The following is a 19,430-nucleotide window of genomic DNA, read 5'->3' as shown; positions in this document are numbered from 1 at the left end:
GCGTTTATCCGCTGACATGGAAACCATTGTCCTTTCCCGGCCACCGTCCACTGAGCTCAAAGACCGGTACGGGGATGGGACTGCAAGTGTTCACGGGAAACGTAGTGTGAGTTCCGCATCGGGCATAGAAAGATCAAGTAATTGAGTGGCGCCGCTTTCTGGAACTGGAGCCGGGATGGGTCGGGGAGAGGCGCGGAAAACGAACATGCTCCGTTTTGATTCAGTGGCCTGGGTTACGTGGGATATTTAGTACAGACTATCTCCCTGAGACACCAAAATAAGGGAGGAAGCAGTATGAAAGAATGTATTCTCCCTAAATTCCAGAGTTTCTAAAGGATAAGAAACTGAGGTAAAGGTCTCGCGATATCTGAAGACATCCGGCGTATGACATCGTTTCAATGAGCCACAGCACAAGAGAGGTAGGAGAAGCTCGCGAGATCTCTGCAGTTGCCGAGGAGACTAGGAGTGGGAGAAAAGGTGATCTCGCGAAAGGAAAGAGATCGGGAGCGCTCGCGAGATCTCGGACCACCCAACCCGAAAGGTGCTTAGGAAGCTGAAAGGCCCAGAGGAGGCCTCCGGGCAAATGGCTGGAGCTGGACCGACCATGCTGCTACGAGAAGAGAATGGCTGTTGCAGTCGGCGTCAAAGCAGCTCCAGCGCCGGGGTTAGCACGGGCTTTGATTCTGGGATTGAGGGGCAGTCGAGCAGCAAGATGGAGGGTGTGGGGAACTGCAGCTCCCGGCAGCCTCTGGGCTTCGTGTGAGTACCCTGCGGGCTGCCGGGAGCTGTGGTTCCTCGGACGGGCAGCCGGGATTGTGCGATCTGAGCGCTCGTTCCACCCCTCGCAGGATTCGGACGGAGAGCGCGAGGACTCGGCGGCTGCGCGCGCCCGGCAGCAGCTAGAGGCGCTGCTCAACAAAACTATGCGCATTCGCATGACAGATGGACGGACACTGGTTGGCTGCTTCCTCTGCACTGACCGCGACTGCAATGTCATCCTGGGCTCGGCGCAGGAGTTCCTCAAGCCGTCGGGTCAGTGCCCGGGGAATGCACACCCTCTTGGGAATGTGGCGGAACCTTACGCAAGGCATTTCCCCTGCAGGGCCTAGCTGCACCCCTTGTTTTCTGGAACCCGTTTTCGTGGCTCAGAGGGGCGGGACTGATTGTGGCCTGCTTCCCTGATGCTCTGATCCTTCTTTCTAGATTCCTTCTCTGCCGGGGAGCCCCGTGTGCTGGGCCTGGCCATGGTACCCGGACACCACATTGTTTCCATTGAGGTGCAGAGGGAGAGCCTGACCGGGCCTCCGTATCTCTGACCACGATCGGATACACCTTTCAGATTTCATTAAACTTATGACCGAATGGTCCCGTGTCTGTGTGTACCTGGGATGGCAGGGCAGGGATAGCACACCTCACCCCTAGAGGAAAAGCTTCATCTGAAGTCGGGAGCACTCAGCCCTCCTCTCCCAACCGGGTTGTCCAGGGGTGCCAAAGTTTCTCTCAGGTTCAGAGGTAGAGATGGGGGACAGGGCTGAATGACAGACCAGCAGGCGCCCCAGGGTGGGCCCCTGCATCTTCCCTCCCACGCTGCTGCTCCAGAATTGTGGCGGGAGGGGGTGTCATCCTGCTCCGGAAGGCCCATTGTTTCCCGCCCCGGGCTGGCAACACCGAGTTCCTCTAAGCCGGGGTCAGAGAACGGGCTCAGGTCCCCAAGGGGAGCAGGGCAGGCAGCCGAGGCTGGGCCCCCTCCTCTCTATTGATGGGGAGGTGCCTGGGGTCAGGGACAAATCTCTGAGGTCTGGCCAGGAAGAACGGACAAAAGCGATAAGGCCAGGGGGCTGAAAGATGCACCTCTCTGCGCATTTGCAGCCCTGGCACATGTTTCCTGTTCCTCGGCACAGGACAGGAATGATCGTACTTGTGCCACTCTTCTGTTCACAGAGCACGTTCGTTAAATCTTTATTGATATGTGGACACTCCTTCCCCTCTGGCCCCACCTCCCTGCCCCCAGCCCCAGAAATACCGGAGGAGCTGCCCCATAAAAGGAGGGCATGAGATTGTGGTCCCATTCACGACACAAGGGCTGAGGGGGAGGTATGCAGGGTCCAGCCCAGAATTTGAGGATTTAGATGTGGGTAATGGAGGGAAAGGGGGTTTTCCGGGATGTAGGGGCTTTCATCAGCATTGGGTCCACTGATGCTGCTGTTCCCAAAGGGTTGTTAGGACTCCGATCAGGCAGGGGTGGGGGCAGGGCAGGTCGGAAGAAGAGGGGCTTCCAGTTCATAGGCGGAATAAGAGGGAAGGCAGCCGTCAGGGTTCTTCTTGACTCGGGGATAATTAGACCCAGACCTTTCCTGATGTGGGAAGGGCCTGGGACCCTGGTGAGGCCCGGGTTTGCCTCGGCTGCGAGGTGCGCCGACGCCGGTAAAGGGCTCGGCTGTAGGGCACGAGGCAATCGGCTAGGCGGAGGCGCAGGCAGAGGCGGCGGTAGCTGGCCAGAGCAAGCACTAGCAGCGGCACGAGGAGCAGGAATCCGGTGACCAGAAGGGCCGTGAAACCGGGGTCCCGCAGGTGCGCGGTGCAAGGGGGTGCCTGGGAGCGCAGGAACTGTGGGAGAAGAGGAGTCAGGCCCAAGCCGACCGGGCCATAACTGTGCACGGGGTGGAAACAGCCCAAGCGGGTTGAAGTTGTGGCCCATAAACCCCAACCGCCAGCATCACCACACACCAACACCCAACACTCACTCACACCCCAGGGCGCACACTCACCTGAGAGTGGCAGAGGAAGCCGAAGCCCAGCATGGTGACAGCGGGTAGCAAGATGGTCCCTAGCACCAGCGCCAACAGGAGAAGATTGAAGGCAGCCACTAGCAGATTCTGGGCTGTTACAAGCACAGCGCAGGCCCAGCAGTCCAGGGGGTCCCGGGGCTCTGGGCCGCCGGGAACCGCTCGCTGTGCCCCCGGGACATCCGCCATGGCCTGCCTGTATCCAGCCCGCCTGGGCTGCTGCCTTATAGTCCTCTTTCCTGCCCCTCCCCCGGCCCAGCCTCTCCCCACCCCCCTTATCCTGGAATGCGGCTGTAGGATTAGGCACCCCCCATCCTGAGGAGCGGACCAGAGCCCAGGACATTCCACAGGCACCTCCGGGGAGGGGCTCGCCCTTGCCAGGGTCTGCGCCGTCCTCCCCATCAATCACGGTTTTCCAGCCCTCCCGGTACGTCCCTGCTATCAACCAGCACGTTAGCGAAACAGGATTTTTTTTCCGCTTTTATTTTTAATATTAATATTCTCACACAAAAATCACCAAAAATAGGGGTAGGGTTGGGAAGACCTCTCTGCCCCTAGGGCAGAGAGACAGTGCAGTGCGAGGGTGCGGGACTGTAAATCCCCCACCCCTCCGCAGCCCCAGCGTGGACAAAAAACCACCAACAAAACGAAAATAAAGCCCCAGAGAAACTCACCCCGGGGTGTCCCTGCCCCAGTGAGGCCCTGGCCCTGGGTTGTTTCACACTTAAAAACAAAAGGGGGTAGGGGTGAAGGTCTGTGTTTTTAAAGTTGGCCGGGACTGGGAAGGACGGGGTTCCTTTTCCTCATAGTTCTTTCTTTAAAACCTTTAAATTTTTTTATTTTATTTATTTTTTTTACAAAATACCATTTCAGTTCCCACTTCTTCCCCTACAGTACAGGAGTCGCTCACCCTCAGGCGGGGTTGGGGTCGGGTCAGGAGTGAGGGGACTGGTCCGAGAAAGTGCAGGACATAGGGGAGGCGAGCGGGTTTGAGCACCATGAGAACCCGGCTGGAGCCGCGGGCGGACGGGTGAAGACGGTCGGGCCGGACCCGGACACATACTGGGGCGCAGGGAGAGCCCGGCGGTGGGCGGTCCCCGGAGGGGCAGGCAGGATGGCTCGGGGGTGTGGGAGGTCGGGTTTTCCCAAAAATGAATAAATAGAGGTGAGTGGGACTGTTATAAATTAAAAACCAAAAACAAAAAAAGAACAAAAATTACAAATCATAACCAAGTGAATAAAGAGACATGTACAGGGGTCACAGCTAGCATTGGAAATAAAAAAGGAGGTTCTGGGGGAGGGGTAAAGCCCATAGAAAGAATCTCATTAAAAACCTCGGCTGCCGTAACGTCTATGTACATATACACGAGCCGCGTGCATCTGCGCCGGGCGGGCGGGCGGCTGGCAGGGTGAGGGAACCCGTATGTGACCCCCGCCGCCGCCGGAGCCTGGTCCTTGTGTCTGTTGCTAAAAAGGCCAAAGTCGGTGAGGGGAGGGGCTGGTGGGTGAGGGGCTGCCAGCCCCCTCCCCCGTCTCCCATTTTTTTTCCTTTTTTCCTCATATTTGCTAAAAAAAATTTTTTCTTAATAAATTAAGTGAGGGGAGCTGCCAATGGGGTGGAAGGGCTGGGCCCGACCCCCTTCCCGGCCAGAGGCGGGACCCAGGTCCAGCCCAGGCATGTGCTGGTGGCCCCGCGGCGCCCTGCAAGGGCCGGCAGGCGGGCGGGGCGTCCGGCCTCATCGAGACGTGCTGGCGGGGGCCTGTGGGGACAAAGCCGGCAGTGGCTCAGGGGCAGGCCCGGCCAGGCCCCTCAAGCCCGTCCCTGCAGCCTGCCCCAGTGCCCTCCTCCGCTGACCGCACACCCGCTGGGGCCTCACCAGCGTGAAGGCGTCGTAGGCCTGCGCCAGCTCCTCCGTGCGGTACTGCTCCAGCACCACCACGCCCTGCAGGCCCGCGCTGCGGCGCCGGGCACAGCCCTCGCAGTGTACCAAGTACGTGTTGCGGCTGCCGTTCTCACTTGTCACGAACAGGATGTTAAACACCTCCACCTGGGGCAGGGAGGAGGGAGCAGTCAAGGGGAGGGAGGACCACTGTGGACACACTCAGGTGGCGCAGGAGAGCCGGCACACTCACATCGCACTCGTTGCAGTAGTAGGCTGGTTCGTCCTTGACCCGGCCCTGGTAAGCGATTTTCTTCCCTGCTCGCACCAGGCTCTCACGTTGGACCTGACAGTGCTTCATGGACTGAAGCAGGCAGAATCTGGGGAACAGTGGAGTTGTGTTGAGACCACCGGCAGGGAGGGCTGGGGCAGGGCTAGAGCAGGGGCAGAGGGGCAGCTCCAGGGCCCTCCCCGCTTCATGTCCGGGTCCCATCCTCTGTCCTGGTCATCTGTCATAAGTGAGATTTCCTGTGGCTTTTGTCTATTTGAACCACTAGGAAAGGTCAAGACCAGGGACCTAGGTAGCTTTCCCAGCATAGTAACGCTTGAGGCACAGACAGACTCGGATGGAGAGAGATGAAGAATGGGGCGCAGTCAGACAGGAAGAACTAGAACAGGGATCGGGTAGGTGGAGATGGGCTCCCACTCAAACAGGGTCCTCACTTGATCATCTTGAACAAGTCAGGGTCGCTGATTTTGACCGTGCGAGCCACGTTCCATGACACGTGAATCATGGGCACGATGGATTTGACGTTCTTCACCTCGTTCCACTCATATCGTTCCAGGGCCAGCTGGTACTGATAGGCTGCGGGCCAGAGGCGATCACAATAGGACTCTCACACAGTCCCCAGATACCTAGGCCCAAGCCCTTTCCCTCCCTGCTGGCGGCTCTCCAAGCCCCTCCTCCCAGCCCCTTGCCGCGGAGGCCCCACACCCCGCCAACACCTGCCCCACCCTCTCACCGGTGAGGGGCCCCACGTTCCAGGCAATGTTGTTGCACCAGCCGGTGGCCTGCACCCAGTGCACAGTCCCCGCATTAATCCACACAAGGTCTCCAGGGCGCTGCACAAAGCGGTACACAGGGATATTGGATGCATAGAGATCATCCAGGATTGGCCACCAGGAACCCGTCAGGTAGTCCACGCCGTGCCTGTGAGGTGGCCACAAAGTCAGGTGGGAACTGGGGACCGAGGGCGGGGACGCGGTAGACTGACTCGCGTGGAACAGCACGCACCGGTCACAGAAGGCGCTGATGGTCTCCCAGTAGTGCTCGTGCACCGCGAACCACTCGCAGTCACCAGGACCAATGTTGATGTTGACGGAGCAGAAGTTGTTGTTCTCTTGGTGGCCTGCAGGGGTCGACAGAGAACGGCATGGCTGGCCCGGTCAGAGCTGCGATCCCTGCCAGCCCCGCCCTCTGCCCTCATTGGCTGACGGCTGAGCGCCGCCGCCAACCCCTCCTCTCGCGTTTCCCGAAACGGCGCGCTCAGCTGTGGAGCGCACCTGGCGTTCGGCTGCCTGGCACCTTCATATACAGCTGCACCGTGTTCATGCCCAGGATGGTGTGGCCCACGTGGCTCAGCATGTTGCCCGTGGATGTTACCCGCATGAAGGCGGGCAGCTTCAGCAACTCCTGCAGCTGGGGCTTCCACCTGCAGTGCAAAAGTGCAACGAGAGAGAGGCTACACCCCGCCCCCACCGCGAGGTCCCAGCAGCATTCCTGCCCCAGCTTTGCTAGCCTCAGCCCCACTGACCGCTTGGCATCAGACAGGTCGATGTTGGTGCCAAACTTGATGATGTGATGGTTCTTCGGGTCCGGTGCGCTGCTGCTGGGACGAAGAGCACAGGTTGTTGGAGAGCAGAGGGAGGGGAAGGAAGCAGGAAGGGAAGGGACACACCGGTACCGTACCTAGGAGGGGTTCCTGTGGTGCTGTCCGGCTCCTCTGACTCCTCATCCTCACTCTCCTTCTCCTCCTGCTCAGCCAGAGGGTCGGCAGGCCTGGGTCAGAGACCTTCCAGGAGCCCTCCCACCGCACCCCCAGTCCCAGGACCTGCCTCTAGCCACATTCTCCTCTCACCTGCAGAGACTCCTGGAAGGATGAGGCCTGGTACTGTGCGTACTTGGCAATGGTGGTGTGGGAACGGGAGCTCTCGCAGGGCCAAATCTGTCGAGTGCCTGTCAGGTCCCAGTTCTCATCTGAGGGCTGCTGCACCTGTGTGCGGACCTCCACGGTGTGCTCGCCACTCGCCTCCACCAGTGTCTTGGTGGAGAACAGGCCCAAGTCTGCAAGGGAGGGCTGAGTAGAACGTGGGGGCAGAGGCAGAGGATAGGGACCAAGGACCTGACAGACCCTTTCCCTTTCTTCCTCCTCTGGCCTCTAACAGGGTGGTCCTAGGCTTAGCAAAGCTCAGTCCAGGAGAAATAGGCAGAAACCCTGGCCCCACAGAAAACTGGGAGTGTTGGCCTCTATCTGCATCACTAGCCCTCTTTCTCCTGCAGCTGCTCAAGGACTCAGCCCCTAGACCAGTGTCCTCAGGTGTACACGTGGCCATATGCACCGCACCTGGCACATAGTAGGTGCTCAATGAATGGCAGGTTCTCTTTTTTCCCATTTGGAATCTTTCTAGTCAAAACAGCAGCTTCTTTGAGATACCATTGGATCCAATTAAAGATTCAGTCAAGTGAAAACCTGAAGTGTGCTTCAAATAACTCAGTGTGGAGAAGGGAGGTATACAGGTATAAAGGAGACAAGATTGACCTTTATATTTCTATAGTTTCCTCTAATTTTCTGTGTTTGGAATTTTGCACAATAAAAGACTGAGAGAGAGAGAGCCCCAAAATCACATCTTCAGGGGTATTCTAAAATCTGTATTCTTCTCATCCTTAATCACAAAGAAATTCCTAAATGACTAGGGCCCTGACTATGGCCCCTTCTCCCTTGCCAAATGCTGGGGATAGACAGACAGATAGGAGAAGAGCCCAAGGCCAGCTGACTCATCACTCAGAGAATTCCTCATAGCCACTGTGGGTTTTCTGGTGTGGGATTTCTCAGAGGGTGCCAAATTCCCCAGGCCCTTGTAGCCCTCCCTGACACTCTGCCTCCCATACTCACTGAGCCGCAGGGAGCCCGCCAGGCCCCGGATCACCGTGATGGGATTTCGAGGGTCTGTACAGAACTGTAGCAGGACCGGTGAGAACGCATCCCGTTTGCTCTCCAGCTGAGACATGACCAGAAGAGCTGGGGTCAGAGCCCTGGCCCAGACTCAGAGCACCCCAGCTGTCCCCAGCACTGTCTTAGAACCCGCTGGTAGGGGTGGTTCTGAGTACAAGTGGCACACATACATAGATACTGGGTGTAGGGGGATTGAGTTTTTCCCGGGGCAGCTTCTCCTCAGTGTTGATCTTCGGTTTCACAGACTGGGCAGGGGAAAGGTAGGACTCTCGAAACTTCCCTTTCACCTTGGCATTCCTGTGGGAGGACAGTGGGATGAAGACAGGAACATCAGGGTGATGGGGGGAAAGGAGCCTATCCAGGCCAAGCAGGCAGCCAACTCACTTGCTGGCACGCACAACATCAGCAGCACAGTGGCTGATGGTGAGGTCTGCCATGCGCAGCCGCCGCTCTTCCACCTCAGAGGCGATAAAGGTCTCTTTGTCACCACTCTCTACCTTGATGAGCCGGATCTTCAGCTCCTTGGGGGGCCCCTCACTAAGTGAGCGCAGCTTCAGCATGTCAGCCCGGCTGACACCTGGTGGCCCTGGAGCTTCCTCCCGAGCCTTCTTTCCAGGGACAGGGGCTGACGGGGCTGTGGGCTGGGCAGAAGGTGCAGGAGCTGGTGGAGGGGCTGGAGCTGTGGGTGGCTTGGCCTTGGAGGCCCCGCCAAGATCGGGCCGGGACTTCTCACGACCCTGGATCTCCTCGCTCTGCAGGTCCAGGTTCCCCAGCACCCGGCGGCTCTTTTCTTTGGGGGCCTTGGCCTTGGCCTTTGCCCTGCCCTCACGGGGCCGCCGACCCACACTGTCCTTACAGGCCCGCCTGTGCCGCCTATGCTCCTTCTGGTGCTCCTTCTGTCGCCGCTTACAGCTGCCTGACACCACTGTTGCTGTCACCCCTCCACCCTCCTCCTTGGCCTGGGTGGGAGGCAGTAGTCGCTCAGTCCCACTGTCCGTTGGGTCTGCTGTGTCCACTGGGTCAGTGGCACTCCGGCCCACCCGCTCCACAAGGGTCTCACAAGCCCGACTTATCTCTTCTAGCACCTCAGACTCAGAGCGAGCGGGGGGCAGAGACAGGGGTGGGGGTGGCTGGGTGGGGGTCGTGGGGCCCGGGGCTGGCTCTTCGCCCACCCTGCGCTCCCGGGCCCAGGGCCCGCCTGAGGTAGAGAACTGAGATGACGAGGAAGCGGAGGGCTGTGGGGAGCCCTGGGCGCTAGGGGCCGCTGAGGTGGGCGGTGGGACGGTAGCACCTGATGGGGGGCCAGGGGAATACTGAGCGGTAGGCAGGGGCCCAGGCCGGGTGGAAACAGCTGCTCCAGTCCCCCGATAACAGTATTTTTGTCCCTCCAGCACAGAGGCCAAGGATTTGAGCAGGCTGGCCGGGCTGGCGGGTGGGGGTGGGGGTGGCTGTGGCTGGAGGGGTTGGGGGAACTTGGCTAGAGGCGGTGGTGGTGGTAGGGCTGGTGGTGGCTTCTTCTCCTCTTCTTGGGTGGCCGTGGTGGTGGTGGTGGTGGTGGCGGCAGCAGCGGGGGTGGCAGGAGCAGTGGTGGTGGGGGCTGTGTCAGTGGGAAATGGAGGCTGCAGAGAGGCAAAGGGCTCCTTCAGAGGGGGCGGGGGGGCCACGCCTGCTTCCTGTTGTTGCTGTTCCTCCTCCTTGCGAATAGATTCATCCAACATCTTCATGATGTTGGCCAGCCCATCAGGTAGGATCTTGAATTCGGCTGGCTCCTCAAACTGGTCCTCCAGTGGGGTGGGGGGAAAATCAAAGAGTCGCGGGCCTCGGGCAGGCAGCTCCCCAGCCCCAGGCGGCACAGGCTGGGGGGCTTTACTCAGTGGGCCTGGGGGTGGCCCCGGCCCCACCTCGGGGGTCTTTGGGAAGGAGACCCTGGGCCGGGGGCTCTCCGGGCGCCTGAAGCTTCCTGAGGTATTTTGGTGGCAGGAGGAAGGAGGGGCTGGAGGCAGGGCAAGAGTCAGGGGTGCAAGAGGTGGGTCCTGGGGGCTCTGTGCTGGGCTGGGAGGCCGGGGAAGGGGGTCCATACTTCTGGCCAGATAGGGTGGTGGGAGAAAGGACACAGGCCCAGCAGGGCTGCTGCTGTGGCTGCCATTGTTGCTGCTGCTACTGCTGGTGGTTGGGGTTGGGGGAGTGGGAGGGGTGTGAGAATCCTGAGTGCCCACAGAAAAGCGGGAGGCCGGAGGCCCCAAGAAGCCCTCGCGGTGGGGGAGGGGTGGTGGGGCAGGGCGGGGGGGTCCCTCAGTCCCAAAGAAGAGCTCCTCTAAGATCTCTCCGTCCTCTCGGGCTGCCCGGCAGGCCGCACCCTTCAACCAGGCAGGGGGTGGTGGGGGGCGTAAGAGGCGGGGACAGGGTGGTGGAGGGGGTGAGGAAGGTCCAGGTGGCAAGGATAGGTGGGGAGTGGCAGCGGGAGCCCCCAGGAACGGTTTCCGACTGCTGTGTGCCGAGGGCCCCAGGCGGCCCTGGTGAGTGACCTCCAGCGTGGGAGTTTGGTAATGGTCAGCGCCGGGCTGCAAGTGTAGAAGAGGGTGGTCAGAGCACAGCTGGGGCCACCTCAAGACAAGCTCCACCCATCACCCCTCCACCCAAAGTTGTCAAAGTTGTCACTCACAATGCCTGGGTTCGGCTCCATGCCCCGGAGACCGGTGTTGCTGCTGCTGCTACTGCTGCTGGTGGTGGTGGTGCCGGGGAGGCCAGGGGGCCGGGAAGGGGCGTAAGGCACGCAGGCGGTGGTTGCTGCTGGTGAAACGCTGGAGTCCATCCGCGACCTCTGAACTCTGCTCTCTCTAAGGTCACTTCCGGGGGGACGGGTGGCAGGCAGGCAGCCATGGCTCTCTGCTCCTGGGGGGCGGGGGCCCGGGCCTGGGGGTGCAGCCGGGACCAGCCGGTGGCCAGGGGGGTGTGCGGTGTATGCTGGAGCTGGGTATGGATATGGGTGAGGCAGCGAGTGCCGCTGCTCCTAGGAGATAAATGGGGATACAAGATGAGGAACAGAGAGCATGGGATTTGCAGTTGAGAGGTAAAAGGCAACAGGCAGGGGCTCACCTGGCGCTCCGGGGGTGCTGAACCCTTGCGCTCTGGGCCCCAGGCATCTCCATGCAGGGTACTCCACAGCCCTGGCTTGGTTAGCTGAAATGGGGGGCTGGTGGCCAGGCCAGGCAGAGGTGGTGGTGGCGGTGGTGGTGGTAATGGTGGTGGAGGCAGTGGCAGCCCTGGGGGAAGGCCAGTCTAGGAAAGAAAAAGGTGTGAGAATCCCATTCCTTGCCTAAGTCCTGCCTCCTCACTGCCTGCTGGCCCCACTATACCCACACCTGTTCAGAGTTGCAGCCTCTCCTTCGCTTGCCTCCAGGGCTGAGGCTCTCCTCCCCTGAGGGGCCTGAGAGTGCTGCAGGAGGCACAGGCTGCACCACTGGGGGTTCAGCAGCTCGCTTCACCGGGGGACCGCCCCGCTTGGCTCCATAGTTCCGCTTGTGCTGAGAACAAAAGAGAGAAGAGAAAATGGCATGGGTGCAGGCACAGCCTGGCCCTCCTCCCTAACTTACTCAGAACCAGCCTCACCTCAAGGTGCAGCAAGTTCCACACTTGCTCCAGTGGGGGTAGGACCTTGGCTCGGTGCTGGCAGGAGCCAGTATGAAAGTTCCAGAGCTGGGCCTGGGGGTGGGGGGACACAGGGCAGGGGCAGACATCAAGTGGGGCACTGAGCCAGAGGCACAGTTATACAATCCCGTCCCCCATGCCCTACCTCATCCTACCTGCTGCAGTCGGCCAATGCGGGGCCCCAGCTCAGCGAAGCTTCCTCCGTATCGAAGGGCACTGTGGTAGCAACGTGCGGCCTCCTCACTGTCATGCTCTGACTCGTACAGTTGCCCAAGCTGTTCCCACAGCCCTGGCTGGGCTGGCTCCCGGAGCAGTGCCTGCACACAGCCATGCAGGGATTCCAGCTTCCCATGGAGGGGTCTTGGAGTGGGCGCCCTACAGAGCAGAAGGGGTGGGGGTGGGGGTCGGGCTTGACAGGACTCTTTCGAGCCCTGGTCTTACCTCCCACCCCAAGAACCTTCACATTTCCACTCACCCTGGGGCATAATATGGTTTGTTGGGGTGCCCAGAACTACTGCCATGTGAAGGAGGCAGGGGTGCAGGAAGCGGGGGCTGCCCAATGCTGGCTGAGCATCTGGAGAGAGAAGGAGTCTATTATATACAGCAAGAAAGAGCAGTCTTGTCCTACCTAGGCAGGAGGGGGCTGAGAGAATAAGAGAAAGCATCTGAGGACTACAAACAAGCCCACAGAATGACAGGAACCCATGGAGAATGACACAGATTGATAGAGAAATGGAAAGAGATATGCCTGGAGACAGAGGACCCCAAGTTCTCACCTGCCTCCAGGCAGCCATGCGCTACGAGGAGGGGGATGGGGCGGGCAGGAGCTCCAGGCCCCAGCACAGCTCAGGCCCCCAAGGGCAAAGGCTTCCCGTGCAGCGCGGGCCCCTGGAGGGTCCACTGCCCGATGCATCCAGCCTGAGTTGGGCATAAAAAAATTATGCTCTCACTGGGGGCAAGACCAGAGCTGCCAGTGTACACCCAGCCAGCTTGACCCCAGATCTTCCCTTACCAGGTCAGCAGTGGCCCCAGGAGCCCTGGAGATTGGGCACGGCCCCCTGCCCCAGCTCTCTGGGACGATGGTCCGGCTCCAGCCGCTCTGATAAGAGTGCCCGCTACCCCCAGATGGCTGCCTGGGTCCTTTCACAGCCAATTCTACAGAGAGAAGGAGGAAAAGAAGTGAGACAAGCTGGCCAGTACATAGTCAAGGCCCAGTGGCTGGGCTGAGCGACTGTGACATTCACCAATCTGTCATTTGTACAAAGGGCCCGGCCTTGGCTTTCCCCAAGGGGAGGCCCACCCGATCCAACCAGCCCTTAGAGGCCCAGGAGTGTGGCTGGGAGCCGGGATGTGTGTGGCAGGGAACCAAAAGGCCCGTGGGAGGGACGGGGTGGCTGCGCTACCAGGCTTCCAGTCCGAAGTCACCAGGCCACCCCGCAACGCAGCGGCCGTTTTACCCGGCCTCCGTGGGAGCGTCCTCTCACCGCGTCGGCGAGCTCCAGAGATCTGGCCAATCACAGGACTTCCTCTCTCCCCAGAAAGCCAATCATCACCCGTGTCTCCGCCTCAGTAACAGCCTAGCCGGAACCAATGGGAGCGAGGTGAGCCCGGCAGCCGAGGCTGGGGGAGGAAGGGCGCCGGAGCCGGTCAGACGGGCTTAGCCCCGGGTGACCCCGATGTGACCCCACGGCTCCCACCTAGGGTCCCCATCTAGGATCTGACACTCCGGCCGGCAGGGCCAGAAGACATCCAGGACGCCAGGACAAGACACGTGCGGATGAGGGCGGTGAGTCGCACGCTCGGCCCGCGTGTGGGCTGGCGCTACCCGCAAGCTTCACGCACCCAGAGCCCGGTGGTCACGGCCAGGCTGGTCGAGTCGCTCGGTGCCCGGCCATCGCAAGACCGACGGACAGCAGATGGATGCGGAAGGCAAAACAGACATCCCTCCCCTTCCTCACTTAACCTCGCCCAGCGACTGACCTCTTCACCCTAGCGCCCCTAAGAACTGCTTAGGGCTGGCCAGCCACGGCGACTTCCACAGCACCCAAACCCGTCCGCGGCGCTAGCAGGGCGCTCCACCCCCAACGCCTGACCCCGACCCAAACCTTGGTCAAGCCCCCAGCCTCATACCTAGTTCCTCCAGCTCCTCTACTTTCCCTGGCTTTGTGGGTCTTCAATGCCGACCGACCCCCAAAATCAAAACCCCTTTAGTCCCCCAACTTCCGAGAAGTCAGGCACCGCGGTCCCGAGTGGCCACTCTCTCGTGGCTCGCGTATCCTCTCTGCCCTTACCCGCCGGGGCCACGCGGTTCCCCACGGCCCACGTGGCCCCCGCCCCCCAAGGGAGGGGGGGATTTCGGGGGTTGCCCGTGACGTGGCTACTTGCGCAGCGGAAGCTGTGTGTGTAAATGTACGGGGCGGGGGGGGGGGTCCTGAGGGAGGGAGGAGGGCGGGGCCCGACAGGCAGTGACATCACCCTTGTCCCACTCTCACCGCCCACTCCCTTAAAGAACCCAGAACCCGTTTCACTTCCTCCTTCACGGCCCCCCCACCCCTTCGCAACGGCGCCGGCTGGACCCCCGACTGGCACTACGCTCCCCTCTCCTGGGCACCTTCCCATTAGCCCCAGTTCTTCCTTCTCGCCCCTCTGAGCCCAGGAGCTGAGTCTCCGCGCCTACCCGGCGTCCCCGCAGGTAGGGAGCCGGCTTCGCTCCCGGGATCGGTCCATTGAAAGTCTAGAGTACAAAGAGCAGCGACAGGCGAGTGTCGAGTACAAAGCGGCGGGGGCGGGGCCAGCGCTCCAGCTGGAGCGAGCGCCGGGCAGGAAGCCGGGGGAGAGTGCGCGACGAGGGGCTGGGGGCGGCTGGAAAGTTTGCCTTCGCTGAGAAAAGTCTGCGCTGTGGGGAAATTTCCACCCAGCCCACAAGGGCAGGCGGGTTTCTGGCGAAAAGAGCCTTCCTTCCCCCAGGAGCAAGGTCGTTTGTTTGCATGGAAGCGCTTGGACCCTATAGGGCCCTGCGTGCGACTCTCCGCCGAACCCTGGTGGGCGCTTGGGCCCCGCGGACCCTCTCCGCGATTCACGTGGAGTTACTGTCAGAACTCTCTCCTTACCAAAGGCAGCAGCCTTTCTGTCAGTAACCAAGCCCGGTACAGCGCTGAACTGGGGTCAAGTAGATCCCTGGCTGACTGCCCCCACCCGAGTACCAAGGCAGAGGCGAGGAGGAGACCCAGGGACCAGACGTGGACGGGGAGCCGGAGAATCAGACAACAGCGGGGCAGATCCCTGCTTGGGAAGTGGTCCCGAGAGCGCTGTCAGTTACCAGGAAACGCAGCTTCCCCTTCTGCGATGATGACACTTCCCCTCTGCCACTTCCCCTTTCCCACGGGGAACTGACTCAGCTTTCCCTAAGCCAGTGAGTGCGGTCCCTCCAGCCCCCTGTTCTTCCACCTTTATCCACAAAGCCCTCACTTGGAGACAAAACTTCCTGTACACTAAACACACATTCATTCTCACCAGCCACCTCGGATCCTTGTCCGAACCCGGGACCCAGGCGCTTGACTCCTCACTCGCCCCCCGTTCAAAGCCCTCCCTCGGGGTCTGATTCAGGCTTGGGGTGAGGGAGCGTGAGTCACCCAGAAAACCTTCCCCTCTTCCCACTGACTCAGCCCCCGCCTCCCTGAACACACACAGACACACAGTCAGAGGCAGACACAACTCCTCAACCCACACACCGGCTCACCACCGGTCCCGCGGAATTTCCCCTCTCGTCTTCCCCCACGATGGCCCCCCCCTGCGCCGGGCAGCCCCAACGCGGCGCTCGCACCTGTTCCCCAGCCGCCGCCGGCTCGCGCTCCACTCTCACCTCCACTCTCTCTGTGGGGCAAGAATAGCCCTCCCTGATTCCCGGTGCCCTAATATACTAACCAAGGGGAGGGGACCACGAACAGCCACAAAGATTGACACCCACAGACTCCTCCAAGACAGGCGAGAGGTAATCGCACGCGGTTAGAGCCAGGCTGCGAGATCAACATACTTCTGGGGCAGACATTCCAGCCTCTCCCGACCCTACCCACAACCTCGGGAGCCAGCCGCTCTGAAAGGGTTAATTCCGCTCCCGTCGAGGCCACGCCCTCTCCATCCGGGCACTCCCGGCAAAACAGCTCCGCCCCCTCCATCCGGGCCCTGGACTCGGGACTTTAACCGACCCCCCACCTCCCGCTGGAGCCCCAAGAGAGAACCACTGCATCAATCACACCCATTTAACTCTCTCTGGGCTTGAGCCGACGAACCCCTCCGCGCAGCGCCGGAGCCGCGCGGGACGCGTGGTAAGAGGCCTGAAGTGCGCACGCAAACTCACGTGACGGCCAAAGATAAGAGCCCGCAGACAGGGTTTTACCAACCAGGCAGTCAGCGGGCACGCAGCGTGCGCGCCGGTGTGGGGCGGTCCGGGACCTTCGTTGCAACCTGCTCCCTGCCCGACCTCATCACTCCCGGTGGAAGCGAGAGGTTACAAGCTCGCTTCTTACCTGGGGGAGGGTGAAGCGAAGGGGAGGGCCGCCGGCTGAGGCTCCGCTGTGACTCAGCCACCCGGGCAGGCCGCCCGCCCGGGATTCCCTTCCCCAGCTTTTCCCCGGCTGCCGGCCCCCCCGCGCCCCCCACCGAGGAGTGACGGTGCCGGCCCCGGCCCGCTGTGTGTCACTGCAGGCCTTGTGTCTGCCTCTGACTGGGCGCTGTGTTCACCAGTCTGTCTGACACGGTTGGCTGTGCGTGGGTCCCGGTGTCTGTCTCCGTGTGCACCTGCATATCTGTTCATCTTGTCTCCCTCTGTGCCTGTGTCTGACGCGTTCCTGTCATTATCCCTGTCTACATGACTCCGCGGGGCTGTCTCTGTCTGTGTGTCTGCCTAGCTCCTGTCTCGGTCTTTTGTCTGGGTCTGCCTCTGCATCACTAGCGTGATCACGTGTGTCTCTCTGCACATGCCCTTCTGTGTTTGCCTTCATGTTACTGAACAGAGTCTGGGCGACACTGGCGCAGGCCCACCCTACTGACTCCTGGCTATGCTCCTCTTGATCCTCACATCTTGCTGGATCAGTGATTATTTATTCTGTTTCGAGTCAAGTATTTGGAGGTCTGTCCGCCTTCAGTCAGGTTCTTTCCCATCCCTCGACATCCCTGCTTATTCTCACAGCTCCCTGTGGCTGCTACTGTGATAATTGCTAGCATTTCGTGAATATTTATTACATGCCAGGCACTGCATTAAGTATTTTACAAGCATTTTTTTTTCACTCTTCTCCAAAACCTGACATAGGAAGTACTTTGATTACCCAGTTTTACGGATCAGGAAATTGAGACCCAGAGAGGCTGGGTGACTTGGCCAAATCATTCTGCAAGTGAAGAATGAAAGAGCTAGGCTTCTTTCCTGAGCCACATTCTTACCACTCTTCTATATTGCCTCTGTCCTACTCTCCCTCTTTTAGTTTTATCCTCACAGACCATTTTCTGGTCAGCCTTCCTCTCAGCTCTACCCATGTTACCCTCCCCACGTTCTCTAGAGAAGAAGGTAGGAGGCTGTGCAGCAGATCTCAGAAATCATAGGTTCTTGGTAATGAAGCTCATTCAGTTAACATTATTCAACACAAATCCACCACACACCCCAATGTGCAAAACATCATGCGAAATAGCTAGAGATACATAGAAGAAAACAGTTCCACTCAAGAAGCCGCCTATGTAATGGGGAAGAACAACACACAGAAAACTTAAGACCCTGACTTAGGGATTATCTTCCATTTTCTCCAACAAAGAAATGGGAAATAAAGCAGGATCTCAGGCAGAGAACTGAGAGAAGGAGAGAGGTAAGCAGAAAAGGTTAAGACATAGGTATGGGGGCAAATGCTATAGTGCAGTGGGAAGAGAATGGGACCTAAAGAGATCTGGAAGGAAAGGTGAAATGCCAAGATTGCTGTGACTGGTAGTGATCTCCATTATCTCCCCAAATCAATTTCTGAACACCCTCCAAAAGCCAGGGTGTTCAACAACTCCTATAGAGGCAAAGCCCTTCTCCTCACAAGAAAAAAATTCCTCCAGGGTAACTCATATCCACTTTTTGGCTTGCAAACTCCATCTTCATTCAATAAGCAACTGAGTTGTGGCACTGGGGAGATAATGGAGAGAAGATTTTTTTGGTAGAAGTGGAGAGGCTGGTGAAGTATAGGCCTGAACCATTTATAGGAGATAGAAGGGAGGTCCATAAACCAGGAGGGCTGAACCACTCAAGCACCACATGGTGAGGTGCTCAGAATTGGACTGGACCATTCTGAAGAGTGGGCATGATCCAGATCATACCAAGCATCTCAAACCATGTGATGCAGTTAGATTGCTGGGGAGAGAGGGTCACTCAGACAGGACTTACCAGATGGAGTTTGGTGTGCCCTGTCTCATTGGAACCAGCACCCCAGCAGTGGGATACAACAGACCACGGTGGGTGGGGTGGGTAGTGCTACGGGGCTGGCATGTTGCCCTGGGGGGAACCTAAAAGAAAAAAGTCAGTTAGAGGTGGGGTCTCCCAGGCTGGAGAATTTCCCTGGGCTCCCTGCCCCCTCAGTAAAGAGAAACCTGGCTCTGGTGGTCAGATATGATAGGAGAATCTGTTTCCATGGCAACCAGAAAAAGCCATCCCCAAACTGGTCATCCAACCTTCCCCTTTGGGAAGCACGCTGGACCAGTCAGTAAGAGGCCATGATATGGCATGTGAGTAAGTCTACCCAACCGCTGATCCCTCTTCTGACAGGACCCTCCTGCTGAGACTCCCTGTCCCCAGAGTTGCCCCAGCTGCCCTATCATCTGAACCCAAGCCAGCCTGAGTTCTAGCACCAGGACATGCAGACCTGCTTCCTTCAGCTCTGTGTCCTCTCCAACATTATCAAGACATGAGACAGTCAACCCCACCCTCTGGACTCTGCCCCCTCCTCTTCCCCCAGGCGGGTGCAGGCAGGTCTTGGCTAGCAGCACTGGTAGCCAGACTAGATGAACGGGCCCAACAGGGAGGGGCCATCCTCCCCTGCAAGAACTATGACTCTGGGCCTGAGCCTGGAAGTAGCCTCTGCTGCAAGCCTCCCCTCACTGCCACCCCGAAGGCAATATCCTGTTTCCCCATCACCTCCTTCCTCTTATGTGGCCTAAGAAGGTGATAGAGGACCACTCCCTTCCCAACCCTCAGAGACAAGAAGCTAGGTCTTAGTGTAAGTCCAAGGCCAAGAATCAGGTGTCCATCCAGGGGTCAGAGATAAGTGGCCCCTCACCTCAGACTCGCTCCTCAGGAACCTGTTTTCTGCTTCCTTAGTCATAGTTCTCTGCCCTTATGGACCCTAACACTTGGGCTCCTAAACTAATCTCTATATTCCTTGGCCTTCCAGCCCCCATCCTTCCCCCTGCCCCAGAGACTCAGGCCTCTAGCCCCCAGTCTCCATGATGCAATGTTCTGCAAGCTTCTGTGGCTGCTGATGACACTGCCCCCAGGGAGGTGCTATTTCTGACCCACCAAGGTCCCCTCACTGGGTCAGGGTAGTGGTCAGCCGTAGGTGGGTGAGGTCAGGCAGGCCAGGCCCTTCCTCTGGGGAAGGGAACTTGAGGTTGGAACTCTCCAGGATGGAGAGGCTTACAACCTGGGAGCAGGTAGTATCTGTAGTCTAGCATCTGTGTTTTGTGGTTGTGCTAGGGGAAGGGACTCGGGAAGAGCTAGTCTAGTGGGCAGACGTTAGGACAGACCAAGAGGAGGAATGACGGGGCAGCCAAGGGGGTCAGAGGGGTGTGTGTGGGGTGTCTGGACAACAGAGTGGGGGAGGGGCTAACAGCCATTTAAAGGGCCAGCCCCAGAGCTTTAATCC

The 19,430-nt window shown here is 59.4% G+C and overlaps 3 protein-coding genes across 33 annotated transcripts in view; 1 reads left to right on the top strand and 2 right to left on the bottom strand.

The window, feature by feature from the left end:
* The first annotated feature begins 49 nt into the window (after positions 1 to 49).
* On the top strand, positions 50 to 1,362 carry NAA38 (N-alpha-acetyltransferase 38, NatC auxiliary subunit). Of its 4 annotated transcripts, none has more exons than XM_054255815.2 (4): positions 50 to 106; positions 325 to 419; positions 849 to 1,032; positions 1,204 to 1,362. In XM_054255815.2, the coding sequence occupies exons 2-4, from the start codon at positions 399 to 401 to the stop codon at positions 1,314 to 1,316; spliced, it is 318 nt and encodes a 105-aa protein (XP_054111790.1). In that variant the 5' UTR covers positions 50 to 106; positions 325 to 398; the 3' UTR covers positions 1,317 to 1,362. The 4 variants fall into 4 exon arrangements, with proteins under 4 accessions (XP_054111790.1, XP_078229102.1, XP_035155839.1 ...); XM_078372976.1 differs by having other exon boundaries at positions 102 to 137; XM_035299948.3 differs by lacking the exons at positions 50 to 106; positions 325 to 419 and adding an exon at positions 444 to 664.
* Positions 1,363 to 1,934: 572 nt separating this feature from the next.
* Positions 1,935 to 2,986, bottom strand: TMEM88 (transmembrane protein 88). The gene is made up of 2 exons (XM_002747944.6): positions 2,769 to 2,986; positions 1,935 to 2,607 (listed from the first exon to the last, which is right to left on the bottom strand). The coding sequence occupies exons 1-2, from the start codon at positions 2,973 to 2,975 to the stop codon at positions 2,338 to 2,340; spliced, it is 477 nt and encodes a 158-aa protein (XP_002747990.3). The 5' UTR covers positions 2,976 to 2,986; the 3' UTR covers positions 1,935 to 2,337.
* A 267-nt stretch (positions 2,987 to 3,253) lies between these two features.
* The window catches only part of KDM6B (lysine demethylase 6B), a 21,685-nt gene continuing 5,508 nt past the window's right edge, over positions 3,254 to 19,430 (bottom strand). For 3 of the 28 annotated variants that reach the window (XM_035299937.3, XM_078372955.1, XM_078372958.1), the window contains exons 2-24: positions 17,957 to 18,075; positions 12,951 to 13,124; positions 12,560 to 12,702; positions 12,324 to 12,465; positions 12,023 to 12,121; positions 11,703 to 11,922; positions 11,509 to 11,601; positions 11,262 to 11,423; positions 10,996 to 11,178; positions 10,562 to 10,909; positions 8,284 to 10,460; positions 8,070 to 8,196; positions 7,840 to 7,945; positions 6,805 to 7,010; positions 6,636 to 6,700; positions 6,481 to 6,552; positions 6,230 to 6,378; positions 5,961 to 6,075; positions 5,689 to 5,876; positions 5,390 to 5,531; positions 4,920 to 5,046; positions 4,664 to 4,834; positions 3,254 to 4,546 (exon numbers count right to left, since the gene is read on the bottom strand). In XM_035299937.3, the coding sequence (XP_035155828.2) occupies positions 4,523 to 4,546; positions 4,664 to 4,834; positions 4,920 to 5,046; positions 5,390 to 5,531; positions 5,689 to 5,876; positions 5,961 to 6,075; positions 6,230 to 6,378; positions 6,481 to 6,552; positions 6,636 to 6,700; positions 6,805 to 7,010; positions 7,840 to 7,945; positions 8,070 to 8,196; positions 8,284 to 10,460; positions 10,562 to 10,909; positions 10,996 to 11,178; positions 11,262 to 11,423; positions 11,509 to 11,601; positions 11,703 to 11,922; positions 12,023 to 12,121; positions 12,324 to 12,460 (4,911 nt within the window). In that variant the 5' untranslated portion in view covers positions 12,461 to 12,465; positions 12,560 to 12,702; positions 12,951 to 13,124; positions 17,957 to 18,075 and the 3' untranslated portion in view covers positions 3,254 to 4,522. The other 25 variants (XM_078372952.1, XM_078372959.1, XM_078372957.1 and 22 more) reach the window with 19 other exon arrangements.

The sequence above is a fragment of the Callithrix jacchus genome, chromosome 5 (assembly GCF_049354715.1).
Source record: "Callithrix jacchus isolate 240 chromosome 5, calJac240_pri, whole genome shotgun sequence".
Classification (NCBI taxonomy): Eukaryota; Metazoa; Chordata; class Mammalia; order Primates; family Cebidae; genus Callithrix; species Callithrix jacchus.
This window is presented reverse-complemented; position numbering and strand designations above follow the sequence as displayed.

Coding starts and splice junctions, on each gene's coding strand:
- NAA38 (XM_008996572.5), top strand. CDS start 624: ATGGCTGTTGCAGTCGGCGTCAAAGCAGCTCCAGCGCCGGGGTTAGCA. Junction 1,033..1,203: donor GGAGTTCCTCAAGCCGTCGG/GTCAGTGCCCGG, acceptor CCTTCTTTCTAG/ATTCCTTCTCTGCCGGGGAG.
- TMEM88 (XM_002747944.6), bottom strand. CDS start 2,975: ATGGCGGATGTCCCGGGGGCACAGCGAGCGGTTCCCGGCGGCCCAGAG. Junction 2,608..2,768: donor GCTTCCTCTGCCACTCTCAG/GTGAGTGTGCGC, acceptor CTTCTCCCACAG/TTCCTGCGCTCCCAGGCACC.